The 15,577-nt window shown below is 37.3% G+C and overlaps 1 protein-coding gene across 1 annotated transcript in view; it reads right to left on the bottom strand.

The window, feature by feature from the left end:
* MYRFL (myelin regulatory factor like) overlaps window positions 1-15,577 on the bottom strand; it is a 39,962-nt gene that overhangs the window by 16,262 nt on the left and 8,123 nt on the right. The window contains exons 3-13 of the mRNA XM_063394997.1: window positions 13,948-14,015; window positions 13,599-13,857; window positions 12,727-12,818; window positions 10,737-10,884; window positions 7,326-7,521; window positions 6,767-6,843; window positions 5,367-5,477; window positions 4,737-4,827; window positions 1,658-1,858; window positions 1,168-1,276; window positions 600-709 (exon numbers count right to left, since the gene is read on the bottom strand). Coding sequence (XP_063251067.1) covers window positions 600-709; window positions 1,168-1,276; window positions 1,658-1,858; window positions 4,737-4,827; window positions 5,367-5,477; window positions 6,767-6,843; window positions 7,326-7,521; window positions 10,737-10,884; window positions 12,727-12,818; window positions 13,599-13,857; window positions 13,948-14,015 — 1,462 coding nt within the window. The remainder of the gene's footprint in view (window positions 1-599; window positions 710-1,167; window positions 1,277-1,657; window positions 1,859-4,736; window positions 4,828-5,366; window positions 5,478-6,766; window positions 6,844-7,325; window positions 7,522-10,736; window positions 10,885-12,726; window positions 12,819-13,598; window positions 13,858-13,947; window positions 14,016-15,577) is intronic.

The following is a 15,577-nucleotide window of genomic DNA, read 5'->3' on the forward strand; positions in this document are numbered from 1 at the left end:
AAAGGAAGAGAAGCAAGCACAGGACAATACCTCAGCAGCGTTTTCAACCTATGAGCATGGCAACTATTTTGTGTGCCATTTCATAGCATATGATTTTGAACCTATAAAAAGCATTTCAGACAGCCAAAAAACCCCAACCTTACACAGAGAGCTACCACTTGGATTTGGTATGCAGAGGTAATACCAGGATTAGAGTAAGTAAGTCTTTATTTAACAAATTGCCATCATTGCTTAATTCACTTGTGGAACACTTAATTAATTGAAACATTTAAACACAAAATAATGTTTTGGAGTACCACTTGTTGAACCAATGCCATGAAATCCTATCCACTTTTATTTAGAAAGTTAGGGCTTTTTCTTTTTAACCGTATGTTTATACAGTATTGTATTCAGTTTTTATTATAGATACTTCTTTTCATTAAAAGATTTAGCCCTTTACTAACAGCTGGTGGCTCAGTTTTTCCTCAGTGATTTGCTGAACACTGTTTCTGTAACACGTGGGGGCTACAGAATTCTATGGGTCACAGCGTGTGTTCATAGCTCCCCACATGAAAGAACAGCCTCAATACACAACCCCAATTTCTCCCTCAAGACCATACCTTGTCAACCATGAGGAAGTTTTCTATTTTTTCTCCATCATTACAGGCAACATCTCCAACTTCTCTAACAGCTTCAGGTAAAAGCCTCTTCACTTCCTGGGCTATTATTCCTGTTCAGGAGGTAACAAAAAATAATGTCAGGAAACACACTGGCATACCTGCTGACCATTCTAAAAATTACAGGCAAAGCAAAAAATGATCTAGAATTTCTCTGTGGTGGGAAAATCCAGGATTTCAGGGGGTTTTGTCCATTCCACAAACAAAAAACCCAGGAACCTTTAGAATTCTCATTTCTCTACAGAAAGAACAAAATTGTTTGTAAACACATACTTCATTCTCATTAAACTTCTGGAAAATAAGCTTCTCATTTTTAAAAATTGAAACAGAAGTTGTAAAATCACAATCAATACCTAATTTTGGCATTTTTATACCACAGGAGATACATAGGAAAGTGTGCAATTGCGATAACCTAAAAATGAGGATGAAATAGCAGGATATTAAAAGACACTATGGCACAATAAGCATCAGTAAATGTTAACGGAAAATGGGAACAGAGCTGACTTTATACCTGTTTCATGGGTATCTTTTATTCCCATAACAGATGCAAATTCAGGCTTGTAGTCATATTCCACCAGCCTCATTTGTGTTATTCTTCTCAACTGCTCATTTGTATCAACCTAGTTGGAAAAATACCAAGATTTATATGTCGAAACACTAAGCATGGCACCTAGGACACAACTGAGAGAACAACTAGCCTGACACAGTCATTTGGCCAATCGTCACATTGAAAAATACAGGCAATCTTCCCATTCCCCACTAGCAGAGTGCTATTTATATTTGTATTGCCAGTTACCCTTCTATTTGACAACTCCCAGCTTCTACAGAGAGCCTTCTCCAAAGCCTGTAGGTGATAGTTCTACAGAGCACAATGGTCCATCTGGTTTCTTTAAGCAGCTTTTCAGCACAGCCAGGACGCAGGAGCTGCCTCATGTGTCAGAACAACGATGCACACGTGCTGTGGTGCAAACCAAGCGCCCTAAACACGGCAGGGCGCTCACCTCGCGGATGTTCTGTTTCGCCCGGCTGTCAGACGGGTGCATGACTCTGCCCATAACTTTGGCGTTTCCGCAGACAACCAGAGCTTCGTCTGGTGCATCCGTGTTAATTCCCACTCGGCCGTGATAGGCTATCGTCTCTGGAACATGTCCTCGCTGCCACAGCACATCATTGTCATTCTCAAACTGCCCCGGGTTAGAGGCCTGGAGGAAAACCTTTTTGCTTAAGATACAGTATGGCATAGATGAAGTATTGTTCATTCTATTAGAAATTCAGGGAAAATGAAAAGCCAAATCTTAAATAATGAAATTGTATTCAAGAGCTTTTTTAGCACACTAATGGAAAAAAACAGAGTGGAGTTACTTCTAAGTGTTTCTGCTCACACAGCACTGACCTCATGTTTTTTTGCCTTGGATTCTACTTTACTAGAACCTTAAGCTAAATTGACAATGTCCAAAGCTTTCCAAATTTTAACTTTGACATTATACCACATAACCCATTCTTTGTTTACCACTAAATTTTAGCTAAGACTGGAAATCAGAAAAGAGAAAGCAAGGCAGAGATTAAATACTGAGATTAAAATTTTATGCAATTCATAAAATCCTCTGTAGTGTTTTAAATCAACTCACATTGAAAATTTCATGTTAAGAAAACAGGCTCTTTTAAAAAACACCAGTAAAACACATGCATAACAAGATGTGTATAACAAGAAAAGGCATTTGATTTCAAGAGTTAATTTTGGGTTGTCTGGGGTTTTTTTAACTTTGAATTCAGGCCAAAACACAATCATGAAAAAAGAAGCCAGGCTTTCACAAGGCTTTGCCAGCTACAAGGCCTGGCACTGTGTACTCACCACTGTTTGTCACAATTAGAGCATGATCTGATATGCCTGAGGAGCACCCCTCAGCTGGTAGCTTTGTTGTGTTGGAGTGTATAAAGGGCCAGGAGATGAGCTGCTTTTTCTCACAGTGCATTAGTATGGTTTTGCCACTTTAGGGTAGCCAGTGGCTGACTTGCTTTACCCTGCCACTAATGGCCTGTTAGACAGCTAGAAAATTACTTTTTTTTCCCTTCTATGTCTCCTGTTGATATTTTCACCACTTCAGACCAGAGCCTCGTGATCTTTCTGCTTTACTGCCTTTATTTTCCTTTGTCTGAAATAGTGGCCAGGTCTGAAAAATCTCATTCCACGAATTCCTGTTTAAAAAGTGTCTCACATGCATTGAAGGAGCCCTTTGCATTGGAAATTTCAAAGAAATCTAATATTAAAAATAGAGGAAAAATGTAAACGTCTAAATCTTACATAAAAAAAATATATCTTGTAAAGTAACAAGTATGAGACAAATGTGAAAATTCAACAGCTTTCCCAAATTATTAATGATGTGATATCTGTAACACTGTCAGATCCAGAAAGACAAATTCAAATGAAAATAGGATTGTGGAAATTAATGGACAAATAAAGGAAAATAACTATATAATATATGTAGGAATGATGCAAACACTGTTTCAGCATCGTGAAGCAAAAAAACCCCACAGCAGCAGCCAGGATGATAAAACTTCTCAACCAGGCAGAAAAGTGCTGAACTCCACACACTGCTTTCATAGCCTTTTCACAGCTCCACTCAGAAATGAGCACTGGGCCATAATGCCCCCCAAAAACCTAACTTTAACTATAGAAAGAGGGTTTATGGCACAAAAGGATGCTCAGAAGAAAAAGGAGCCAGAACTGAAACCATTTGAAAGCTCTCATCTTCCTTCATAAACCCCTGAGCAACACCTCAGGTGATGGAGATTTGCCCTTTTGCTCCCTCCAAACCCAATTCTAAACCAGGCCATAGTCATAATCCTAGGCAGATGACGGGCTGCCAAAAAGGATGCAAGCAATGGCCTGAAAAAAAAAAAAAGAAAAAAGAAAAAAAAAAAAAAAAAAAAAAAAAAAAAAAAAAAAAAAAAGCCAGGAGCAAAAGATTTTGACAGCCCTCAGCTTTCTTTAGAAGTCTCTTCCCAGCTCCACTTAGTACACCAGAGCTTTTGGTCTTGCTTGACTCCAAGCCAAAATGCCAAGCCTATTCCTCTCCATAAGCCAAGGGCTAGAAAGAGTCCATGCAAACACAAAGCAGCTCTTCAGCTGACCCACATGGAAAAGTTCAGTGGACTGCAATCTTACAAATCTTACAGAGGCCCTCTCCATCCTTGGCAGCCCCTCCACATGGCACCTTCCTTACAGATTTCCCATCTTTCTAAGCCCTAAGCACAATACTCACCCTAGAAATAACTACAACTCCAGACAATGCCCAGTTCAAACATCAGCCACCACCTACTCCATCGCAAGAAAAAGGGTTCAGGACTGAAAGTTTCCAGAGCCCCCACCTGCCCTTGGCAGTCCCCTTGCAATCCCAGTCATTCTGGGGCTCTGTGTTTTCTCTCTCTCCTAACCCTAATTCTCATAGGTCTTGTTAGCACTACAGATCTGGGTTACTTTTTCTCTTTTCTGAGTCTAACCGTAGGCTAAAGCTGAGAACTAAAAGAAAAATGTTCTGTGAACCAAGCAACTGAAAAGTAACAGTTAAGAGGAAAAGAGATTATTCTTCCTTTTGTTAATTTGAAATCTATATTACTATCATCGAATTGAGAGGTGGGACACTGGAAACACACTGGAAAAGTGAAGCCAAGGGTCTTCCTACAGCTGCTTGACCTTCTTTCCTTACTTTTTTTTTTTTCCTTCTCATCCTCCTTGGAAAATGAACACTCTAGCTAATGAAAACTCTTACAAAATTTCTGGCCAGAGAAGTAAATTGTTCCACTGCAAATACAAAAAAAGTCTGGAAAAATCAACATATTTCGCATTGGAACTCATAACAACCTTTCTTTTAAAATCCTTCTATAGCTCTACTTATAACATCTTTAATTTCTGATAATTGAAAGGTAACATACTCATACAACACACAACTGTAGGTTTTTTTCCTCAATCCTTTTGACTCAGTGGTAATTTTTATCCCCAAGAATCATGAGCTCTCAATCTCCTGTGAGTATCAAAACAGTAAATGCTTTTACATGAAAGTAATACAAATTTATACCTACCCTCACAATGATCTTTTCAGAGACATTTGCAGATAGTAAGTAGAACTGGTCCTGAGAGACAGCATACAGTCCAACTACCAGCATGAAGTATCTAATTTGAAATTGGTTTAATCGAGACAATAATTGAATTCTTTCTCACAGAAAAAAAGTGTTAAATACAGCTGTTATTATTGATACATAAAAAGATAATGCTTTAAAATTTATTTCTTACAACATAAAAGTATTTCCTTCTCTCTTAAAAAATATGCTCTTACAAACCCCACAATCACTGCAAATGAGCAAAGAATACAATAATTTTCACAAATTTAAGTAATGAAGCATCAAGGATGAAAACCTTTCCTGCCTCAGAGGAAAATGATTATTTGGGGTTTTTTGCTTCCTGATTTTATCAGCCATTGTTCTGGCTATGATTTCCTGAAAGTATCTCTAACCATGAGGATGAAGTTTGGGGTGTTTTATATAATTCTGTGACTGTAGAGAAAGAGGCTTTTAAGCATATACCAAGTAATACAGAATTTTAAAAAACCCACAGATTTGATAGCAGAGATTTTTCATGCACATTGGCTCCATTCTGAAGTAAACCTTCTCTTTTCTACTTCTAACACACAAGCCAACCAGCTATAGCAATACCTCTGATCAGGATTAGGTCTCCCCTTTTTTCTCATATTATTGGCTGTTGTTTCACTGAAATGCAGCCGTCCCAGTGTTACTTTAGTTATCTGGTCCCCTGGCAGATCAACTCTGAAACAGAAAAGGAAACGAGATCAGGGAAGAAAGTCTTTGGAGACTGATCTGCTCAAACCAGGTTTCTGCAAACTCATTAAAACAGTTCTGAGAAAAACGGACAAATCAATAAAACAGAGGAACCCCGGCAAAAATGCAGTAACCCTCGTCTCTAAAAGTGTATTAAAAGCAGTGACTACATCAGGGAGATAAACAGGATAAAACACCAGCAGTAGGAAACTGTAGTAATAAGAGTCTTGTGTTTCTTGGTCTGTTTGCACACAGTTTTGAATATAACAAAACTGTATGTGTTCCATATGATGGCTATTTGCTGCTTGACAGGATTAATAACTGCTGGCTTATTACTGGGCCTGAATTTCCACAGTAAAACTAATAGATCTTATTCTTTGTCCTTCTTTCCACCTGCACCTAATTTACATATCTGGAAGCACAGAATAGACACCTATGTCTCAAATACATAGTGGTAGTCCTCCAGTGAGGGATAAATAATACAAATAAAGAGTCTCTATAGATAAAACTACCATTCATCAAATATTCACACATAAAATAATTTACATACATACAGAATCTATTTGTCAGCACACAAAAGGAAGAAAAATGTAATGAGAGAGACAATTTAGTGAAAATCAAGCTCTCCTTACAAGCTCAAAGTTCAGTTTAGGTGATAATATAGTGCAGCCTTTATCCCACCACTATCCTACCTAACTTAACACTGTCTTCTCTCTTTGTATTATAAAGCTTATTTAATTATTTATAGAGAACAGAGCAGCTCCAACACAGGAAACTTATAGTGGAAGAATAAACATTGATTCTGCCAGGGAGTACAATGCTCAAAATGGCAGAGCTCCAGAAAGATGCTGCATGTGTGTTTCTAGCAGTGGCACTCCCCCCTAAAAAGCACTGTAAATGTATCTCATGCCCCCCTAAAATGCACTGTAAATGTATCTCTTGTCCATATAGGACAGGAACATTCTGACATCTTTTAACATTGGAAATGCATCTGCCTTACAGCTCTAAGAAGCACAAAAGAGTGTTTCTAGCTGAATATAAATATTTTGGATAGATATACTTAACACACATGTAAAGCTGTTGAAAATTTTCCTTAATGAGGTGTGACTAGGTATATATTCCTACTATGATTCTATGTGTGCTACCACAATGAAATCTGGATAAAAATCAGAAAACTGGCTTAGAGCTAATGTAAGATTTCTAGAAACAACTAATTCATATTTCAAACCAACCATATATATTGAAACAAAATGAAATAATTTTCTCAAAAATCTTACTTAACAGGATGAAAAGTTTTTTTACTTCGATCTGATTGAGACTGTTCAATAGCAATTGTTTGATTTGGAGCTTCCATCTATAAAACAAAAATAATTTTCAAAAATGACAAGAATATTAAATTTTCAAACACATAAGAATTGAAATAGACATTAATAGGCAAATTGTGCCTAAAACAGTGAAAATGCACTCATTTTTAATGGAATTACGTAGAAATTAATAGAGGAATTGACTCCTGAATTGGGAAATAAATAGAGGAATTGATAATTAACATCTAATTTGAAGACCCAAGTATTTTAGCTGATGTCATTTGAAAGAGGGGAAAAAAAACCCAAAGGAAAGTAAGTGCATTCATTTACAAAAGAAAAGATGCTTTCTGAATCCAGACTGTTATTGGCTCATTCCATGCCCAAACATAAATGCAGATTTTCAACATGAGGACAGAACCTACATAAGGTAATAACATGTTCTTGGTCAAAAAATTACTAAAAAAGAGTTCAATTATTTACCTCATTACATAGACAATGAAAAGTAATAATCTCAAAGAGGAGACACACTTGCCTTAATTCCATAAGCTTTCAAGTAAAACTTTTCTATTGGCTTCCTCCCCTGCTGAGTTTTGACATATTTTGGATGTCCAGTGATTCTAATATGAACTGTAATTTGGAAATGATTCTTCTTTTGGCACACAAAGGCATCATCTGCTGTTGAAAAATTAAACCCTTTATCTGTGACAATGTGATATCCTACAGGAGGTCTACAAAAACAAGGAAAAGGAATAGCAACTTTAGGTACTGACACACTTGAGTGACATCTTGAGCTCCTATTTTCTTTAATGTGGTCCAAAAATCCATCTGATTTTTCGTGACAAAACTGGACTAAAAATACATTGTTACAATCACAAGTTCTACCAGCATTTTCTTCTTAGACTGTCAAAGGTGTAAAAATGAAAACACATATAAAATGTTCTCTAATTCTAGTCTGAAAAAAAAAATGTTTGGAAACCAGAGTTTGAGAGGCTTACCTAATCCTCACTTACAAATCTGATATAAAGGAACTCTGTGCACTTAAGAGCACAAACCAACCTTTTAGTGTATTCAGTCATTCATTATAACACTGCTACAAACTGCAGTCTGCAGCAATGTGCTGATGAGCCAGCAAGACTCCCCACTTTGTTCACAAATTCCCACAGCAAGTGCTGCTGCAGAAGCTACTGGGATTCCAACACGGCTTTACTTAAGCCAAAAGAAAAGTTATCGGTACCAACCCTCCAGCCTGACTATAATTTCTCCATCCTCTTCTGGCTAAACCAACAATTTTATTTCTTCAAAGGGCAATTTGTCACCCAAAGAGAAAGAATATTCTGTCTCTATGATTCACAGTAAACAAGGAAAAGTATCAAAAGATCTTTCTATTAGAGACAGTGAACTCACCATCCCAACAATGTTTCTAGTCCTCTGATTTAAGCGATAGATAATTCTGAAATAACAGAACTACCTGGCGAGGTTCTCTTATAGAGACATTGGCTTTTCTTGTTAATGAAAGTTTGATAATGATAGTCTTGTAATGATGCTATTGAGAACCTCTCATTAACACAATTACTGAAGATGGATTTTCATTACTCCTCCATTATTAGTTGGAAAAATCAAAATGTACAGACTTCATCGGAAATATACAGACTTTATTATTGTTTTCTAAATTTTGATCAGAAGTCCCCTTTCAAACAACTATTGATTACTTGGGACAGGAAATAAAGAGAAAACTACTTAGCAATTGCTTCAAAACTACTAAGTCATGTGTTACTTCATATTTAAAATTATAATGAAGGTTTTACCATCTCCTCAAAGCATCACTATTAAAGAAATAAAACTTACTCACTTTTTTTCCTGCAATGGGTATTTTTTTATTTATATAGGAAATTAGTATATTTCATTGTATGAAAACAAGTTGGTTTTCATATTTAGGTGTCAGCAAGTTCATTAGCTGATATTCTTAATGCAATCTCAGACTATTTACCTACACACAGACAAGCAGCTTGAGAAGTAAAATTACAAATGTCCACATCTCCAAGTTGCAGTGTTTGGAACCATGGCTCCCAAAGAGCAATTTCATAGTATAATTTTCTGAATACATAGTTTACAGTAAATAAAAGCAAACATAAATTTTGTTCTTAGTGCACAAAAATGATGAGTCTTACCAGGCAGTAGAGCAAAATTTGGAATAACTTTTAGGTAGCAACCAATATCCCACAAACATCCCTACAAGAAATATGCTTCAAATTTCTCTTTCTATTCAGAATTTAAGTCTTCAGACATCTTTGGGATAGAGCACCACCAATATCAGACAAAGGCCAAGAATGTGCCAGGCAGACACAGTGAAGGGTGGAATTAATAGTAGAGTAACCTTTTCTAATGAATTTACCTCAGCTAACAGAATTTTTATTGTGAAAATGAAATAGCTAAGACATTCAAGTACTGTATGAATAAAATGGAAAGTAATAATTAACCTGAGAAATACCCCTCAAATGGGTGCAGCAATTTGAAGGCGTGGAATCAATCCATCTATGCTAAGCAATGAGAAGCATGTGAGTGTTTTGAGGCCAACAGAACACAGGACCACTGCTCAGAAAATCTGTGCAATATGCTGCAATTACCGTGCAGAACAACAGCACTGCCATTGACCTCCTATAAAAGTAACACTGACTTCCTCTGCAAATAACACCTCAATCCCCACCCAGAGTAATGGCAACAGAGCATATCTTGGGATACTTTATTGTTCAGCATCACATAGCCTTTGTTCACAAAAAAATGTGTCTGGAACCTTAATTTGAGGTGTATGGGAAGCAACAAGTAAATGGGTAGTGGCAGGAGAGCAATCTCCCACCATCAGCACACAGCCCTCACGTAATCATTGACTGAAAGTGCAACAGGGAGTTGGAAGCCACTTCCATTCAGAGTGAATACTCATATCACAGATTCAGCTGGAGGTTTCTGGGTCCATCCAGCTCCCAAGGAGTGTAAAGGTCTGCTCTCTTGTCATGTCAATCAATACCTGAGGAGAGGGGTTATGTGGGACAGAGTAAGATGTGTAATGCCCCTATTCCCTGGGTGCAAACAGGGAACATCAGTGTCCAGTGATGACACTGATATGTACCCAGCCCCCAGGAGACATTTTGGCAGGTTGGGCTAGAGGAACATTAAAATTTATTGTGCTATATAAGTCCCATGTAGACAGTGACAAATTTTTTGCATCAGTCTGGAAGAACTAATCAGATGCTGTAGAAAAGGGTGAATTTGTTAAAAGGCTTCATATGTTAAATATTAGAATGGAGAAAATCAGGGATGTAAAGTGAATGTAGAATAATCTTCTCCAGATCATGCGGTCAAAACAAAATTATTTACAGTTTGATTAACACAGAAAAACTCTAAATCTTTGATTAAGCGGTTGCATGTCACACACATGTGTCTATAGTTATTAAGACTTAAGTTGTATGAGCCCAGAAGTAATACTGGTAACTTCTAATGTTTTCCTTAAATGTTTTAGACCACTGGAGGGAAAGGTGCCATATGCTTAGTAATTACTTGTCCAATGCATTTGACAAAATAAACAAAAGTTACCAGGTATCTTAACTCACTTTTCTTTTGCTCCTAAATCCCTGAAGGGAAATCAGAACACCTGGCATTAACTTCAACCAGAGTTTCAAGTTCATCTTATCTGATATACCTGCAAGTTCATATTTAATCATACCTGTCATACCTCCTTCTCTGTTCTTATTTCCAATAAGAACAAGGGATGCCAAATGTATAACTTATTCCTACAAGACTACAACAACAGATAAAAAAATGAAGGAAAAAGAAAAAAAAAGGGAAAAAAAAAAAAAAAAACAACCAACCAAACAAACCCCCCCCCCCAAAAAAACCCAACAACAACAGAAGAAACCATTTTTTTTCAAGTGCAAACATCAGGGCTTACAGTTTTTCAAAATTAGAGTCAAATAAGCTGTTCCACTTAGAAGTCTGATATGGTTGCCATGTAAGAGCTTGACAGCATTTTTCCAAAGCTGCATTCTGTCCATCACTGTCATATTCCTGCACTTCAGCAGCACAGTCCTTTACAATTGCTGTAGAGAGATAGTGATAATTCAGTTATTTCTTCTGGCACTAGCCAAAAATCCTACATAGACATTTTTATAAATATATTTACATAAATGGACATATATATAAATCACAAATGCATTTCATATATATTAAAATGTGATTAGCCTTTGCAGTTATTCCACAAGATTGTGTTATATTCTCTTGCCCTAGAAAATAAAATTTTCAGGTTTCCTGATTTGCAAAATCGTACACAAGTAGAACTTCCTAGTTTTTATTCTTTCCAAAAGGATGAATCCTTTCCTTTGGGGGGTGGAGGGGGAAGGAGGAAAGCTAAGAATTCTACTGTACATCTGCAACACTGCAAGAAGCAATTGAGCAAAATAATTCCATTTGTTTCCCATTCCCTCTACTACATGTTTGAATTGAAGAATATACTACAGGAGGCACACTTTTCCAATAGCAAGCACATTCACCACCACGTCTGGTTGATCTCCTTACTGCTTCCTGCCTATACATTAGAGAATTCTTTGACAGACAGGGTCAACCCCAATTCTCTGAGATATTACACATTTTATGAAGACAGAGGAGAACGTGATAAGAGAGACAGATGAATAGAGTGCAGTAGGACAGGAGAAAATATGTCATTGAGGATATAACTATGATCCATCCACAGCCAGTGACAGCACAGTAAGACAGAACCTTCAGATTCACTTCAGGCCCAAACTTCATTTGCAAGTCCCCACTTCTTACATACAGCAGAGTAAAGATAGGTAGATAGATAGATAGATAGATAGAGAGATAGATAGATAGATAGATAGATAGACAGACAGACAGACAGACAGATATAAAATCGCCACAGTAAAGAAATTCACACTTTACTTCTAAATTATCCCCCTGCCATTTTCACCCATGTCTCTGTTCTTTTTCCAATGCACATGTCAGTAAGATTTTATTAAGAATGACACCCAAAGAAAGTTTGTTTCAAAGCTATATCTTTCAGTATTAAAAACAACATTAGCAATTTCAGATACAGAAATATCTGCTTGTCTTCTCCTTTCAGCATCCTTAAAGGACTAGTCACAATCAAGAAACACTGATTACACAAAAGATATCAAAGGAAAAGCAGCTTACTAAATCCAGTTGCTATTCATTACAGGTGTTTTAAAAGATTGATTTTATGCTGACAAATAACGTCCTCTGAAAAAATAACAAGCAACTCAGATTTTTCACTAACACACATAGATAAAATTCCTCAGGTAAACAAGTTATTCCAAACTGTTCATTCAGAGAGAGCCTCCCACTCTACAGAATCTGATTTTTCTACATGCCGGATAAGGTTTTTTGTATCAATTGGTATAAACTTATTATCTTGATAAAGCAATGAACCAAACCAATATGGGGAAGGGTGGGAAAGAACATACAGCTTTTACCAAGCTTGCTTATGCATACATTTTGTAGGAAAAAACAGAGTGGATGAGATCATGGGAAATGGCAATCTCTTTGCTCATCTACCCTATTAATTCCCTGTTCAACTGACCCAAAATGGTTTCTTTGCCCAGTCAAGTTAGTGCCAAGCAAAGTATGCAAAATATATTATCATCTCTGTAGTGGAGGTTCACATATGGAAAAGGGCAGAATATTCTATCCAGAAAAGCCTCAGGAAATATGAACCTCTAATGCTTTGCTCTCTTTTTCAAATATAAATAAATCCTGGTTTTCCAAAAAGGTAAATTCCTCCAAACTGGGTAGTGGAGTACAGACCATTAATACCATTACTTTTTCTTAGCCAGCAGGAGCTGTGCTCCTCAAGTATTCACTTTTCTATGGCATAAAACATTAATTTTCCTCTTCACACACTTGCTCACCTTGTCTGGAATCCTGAGACTGCACTGGAGAATCAATCCCATCTCCTAGTAATTGGGAGAGCTTCCTTTTTTTGCTTGATGCCACAGAAACACTTTTATAAAGACACATGTTATATTACTCACTTATAAGTTTAAATATAGATATTACAGAATCATTACAAAAGAAAACCCAGATACCTCTTATGCCATTTTAACTGCACTGTCATCTAAATTCTGATTTGCTGAGCGAGGAGATTGTTGGTGTGTTTTTAAAACTGAATTATCCAATTTTTCCTTCCAAAACTTTTTTTTTTTTAAATTTCCCATGGATAAAGTTGATCCCATTTAAAAATTTGTGCATAAGTGGCAGGGGTTTAGTTTCCTGACATTTGCATTAAAATCCCAGCTTTTATCTTGAATAATTTTTCTTTTTACCAGTTAATGTTAAAATACCAGAACATTTTACATAATTGAGCATCCAGGACACATTGGTGGGTCAATATGGCAGATAGAAGACGATTACTCTTCACTTGCATAGATATGACAATTCCTTTTCTCTTACGTCATTTGCTAGAACACTTACAAGATCCTCATGCACAAATCTCTACAAAGGTATTGCAAAACACGTCAATATATATATAATGCAGTTTTGAAAAACCTGTTGATTTCTCATTAGCCTTCTATTGCTTTAAAAAATGAAATGCATTCCTACTTCCAATCTAAACCTCAATCAAGATGTTTTAAAGAACCTTCAACCACAAATGTCTCAAAAACGTCTAAACACTGCCATCCTGTGGAAAAATCCTACACCCACAGGGATTTACAACCAGTCTTAAAACAGTTCTACTGGTTTTTGCATGTCTCACCCTTTGCATAAAAGCTTTATCATTTACCCAGAAACCTGAGATGCATTAGGCTGGAAGTACGAATCATTAAAACCCAAACAGGAGGAGGATGTAGAATGATTCCATGGAGCCACGGCGTTCTCTGTCTTCAGGCAGCAGCCTTGGGAGATGGCGCAGGGATACCCTGTGGCACTGGGGTCACAGTAAGTCTCCGTGAACCTGCAGGGAAGCTTGCTGGGTGCCACGACTGACGGGCATGGGAGTGGAGGCTGCAGCCCACCGGGCCACAGAGCATCACACCATGGGGCTGAAGGAAATAGATAAGAAAATAAAAACAAGGAAGAGGAGCTGGAGATCTTCCTGCAGGCTTGGGAGAGGCCAAATTCATGTCACCTACTTTGTAGCTGTGGTGGGGAACATGGTTCTGATCCAGAGTCTGGTGGGGAGTCTGGCAACTGGCTTTGCCTAGGAATGAAAAAGATATTTCAATTTCTACTGAAACAAGACATGGAGGACAACAACAACCAGTGCTGAAAGCAAGTGGAGGGTGACCACCAGGCTACTGACAAGGGTCTTCAGGAAGCATTGCTCATCATATTTGCTGTCCCTTCTCACAGAAGCAATGTCACCTACACTTCGTCAGACCATCTCCTGTGGTCCTCTGCCTCTCTGCCATGCAGGAATGCCCAGTTCCCATCCCTTCTTACCCAAATCTCCCCCTCACAACCTGCTGACTTCAATTCTCTTTCTCATGAGTGGTTCTTCAGTTACCTCCCGGCACACCAGTGACTCTCAATACTCAGCACTCACAAGGGATTTAAGCCCCATTCTCTCTAGACTAAAGGTTAAAGATCTGTGGCATCTTCATCTCTCTTAAGGAAGAGAAAATCCTGTGCCATCTTGCTGCCATTTAAAGGAGCTACAGAGGGTTCCTTTGTTACATGTGGAATAGATGGAGGTTCAAGAAATGGATTCTCAATCCTTTCAGGTATTCCTGTGAATTGTCAGCTCAAATACTGCTCTGAAGCCCAACCTGAAACACAAGTCTTAAGATGCATGTTACGCTAAAAATGCTGCACCAGAGGAAGGATGACAGAAATCTAATGAGACATACCTCCTTTACCAAAGCTGAGTGTTCTCACTGAAGTTGAATAAAATAAAAATTCCTTAAAGATACACCCTCATAAGCATAAAATACTTGTTCACACACACACAGAGCAAATATTTTCAAGCATTAATAGAAAATTTTGACTCTATTGTTTCCATTTCAGGTTCTGTATTTCTAAGCTTGGATAGCATTAAAAAGATCAGTTTCAATTTTGGTTACTTTTGCAATGTGCTTGTGCATTTCCTAATGGTATTGCTACTGGTCTTCTAATGTGTCACATCCACAACCCTGCATTTTGGGTTAGCTTCAACCACATGGCTCCTCTTTAAAAATAAATTTTTAAACTCCACTTTAGAGTATTCTTTGATTTCCTTCAAAATAGATTCTCTGATGCTTTTAAATGCCATGACTACACTCAAACCTTGTTTTCAACTTTGAATAGTTAGTAAATGTTTCTTTTTTTTTTCCTATGGGATACTTGACCCACATATGCTGAATTCCAATGGTGCTTTGTAAAATCTTTAAAGATACATACATAAAAGTCTAAAACTTCCCTTATGCATATTTAGTTGATATTCTAGCTTCAAATATTGCCTTGGGTACTTAATTTCTGCTTTAACGTAGATTATTTCAGTAAAATAGAGTGACAGACACTCTCGAGGAGGAAGTATTTAGGAAGTACAGAGGTAGTAGGGATATATCTCCAAGTCAGAACTTTACTGAAACTGATACTCTACTTTTTGAAGGAAAGGATAATAATCTGTAGTTTAAATGATCCTACATTACAAACATAGTATATCAACGAAATGCTTACTTAGCTAAGGTCATGGCAACACTTTCTCTCACTGATAATGTGGAAGGCACTACTGTGGGAAAAGAGGAAATCACATGGTGCTTCACACGTGATGTAAGAGAAGAA

This window comes from Prinia subflava, chromosome 4 (genome assembly GCF_021018805.1).
Source record: "Prinia subflava isolate CZ2003 ecotype Zambia chromosome 4, Cam_Psub_1.2, whole genome shotgun sequence".
Taxonomy (NCBI): domain Eukaryota; kingdom Metazoa; phylum Chordata; class Aves; order Passeriformes; family Cisticolidae; genus Prinia; species Prinia subflava.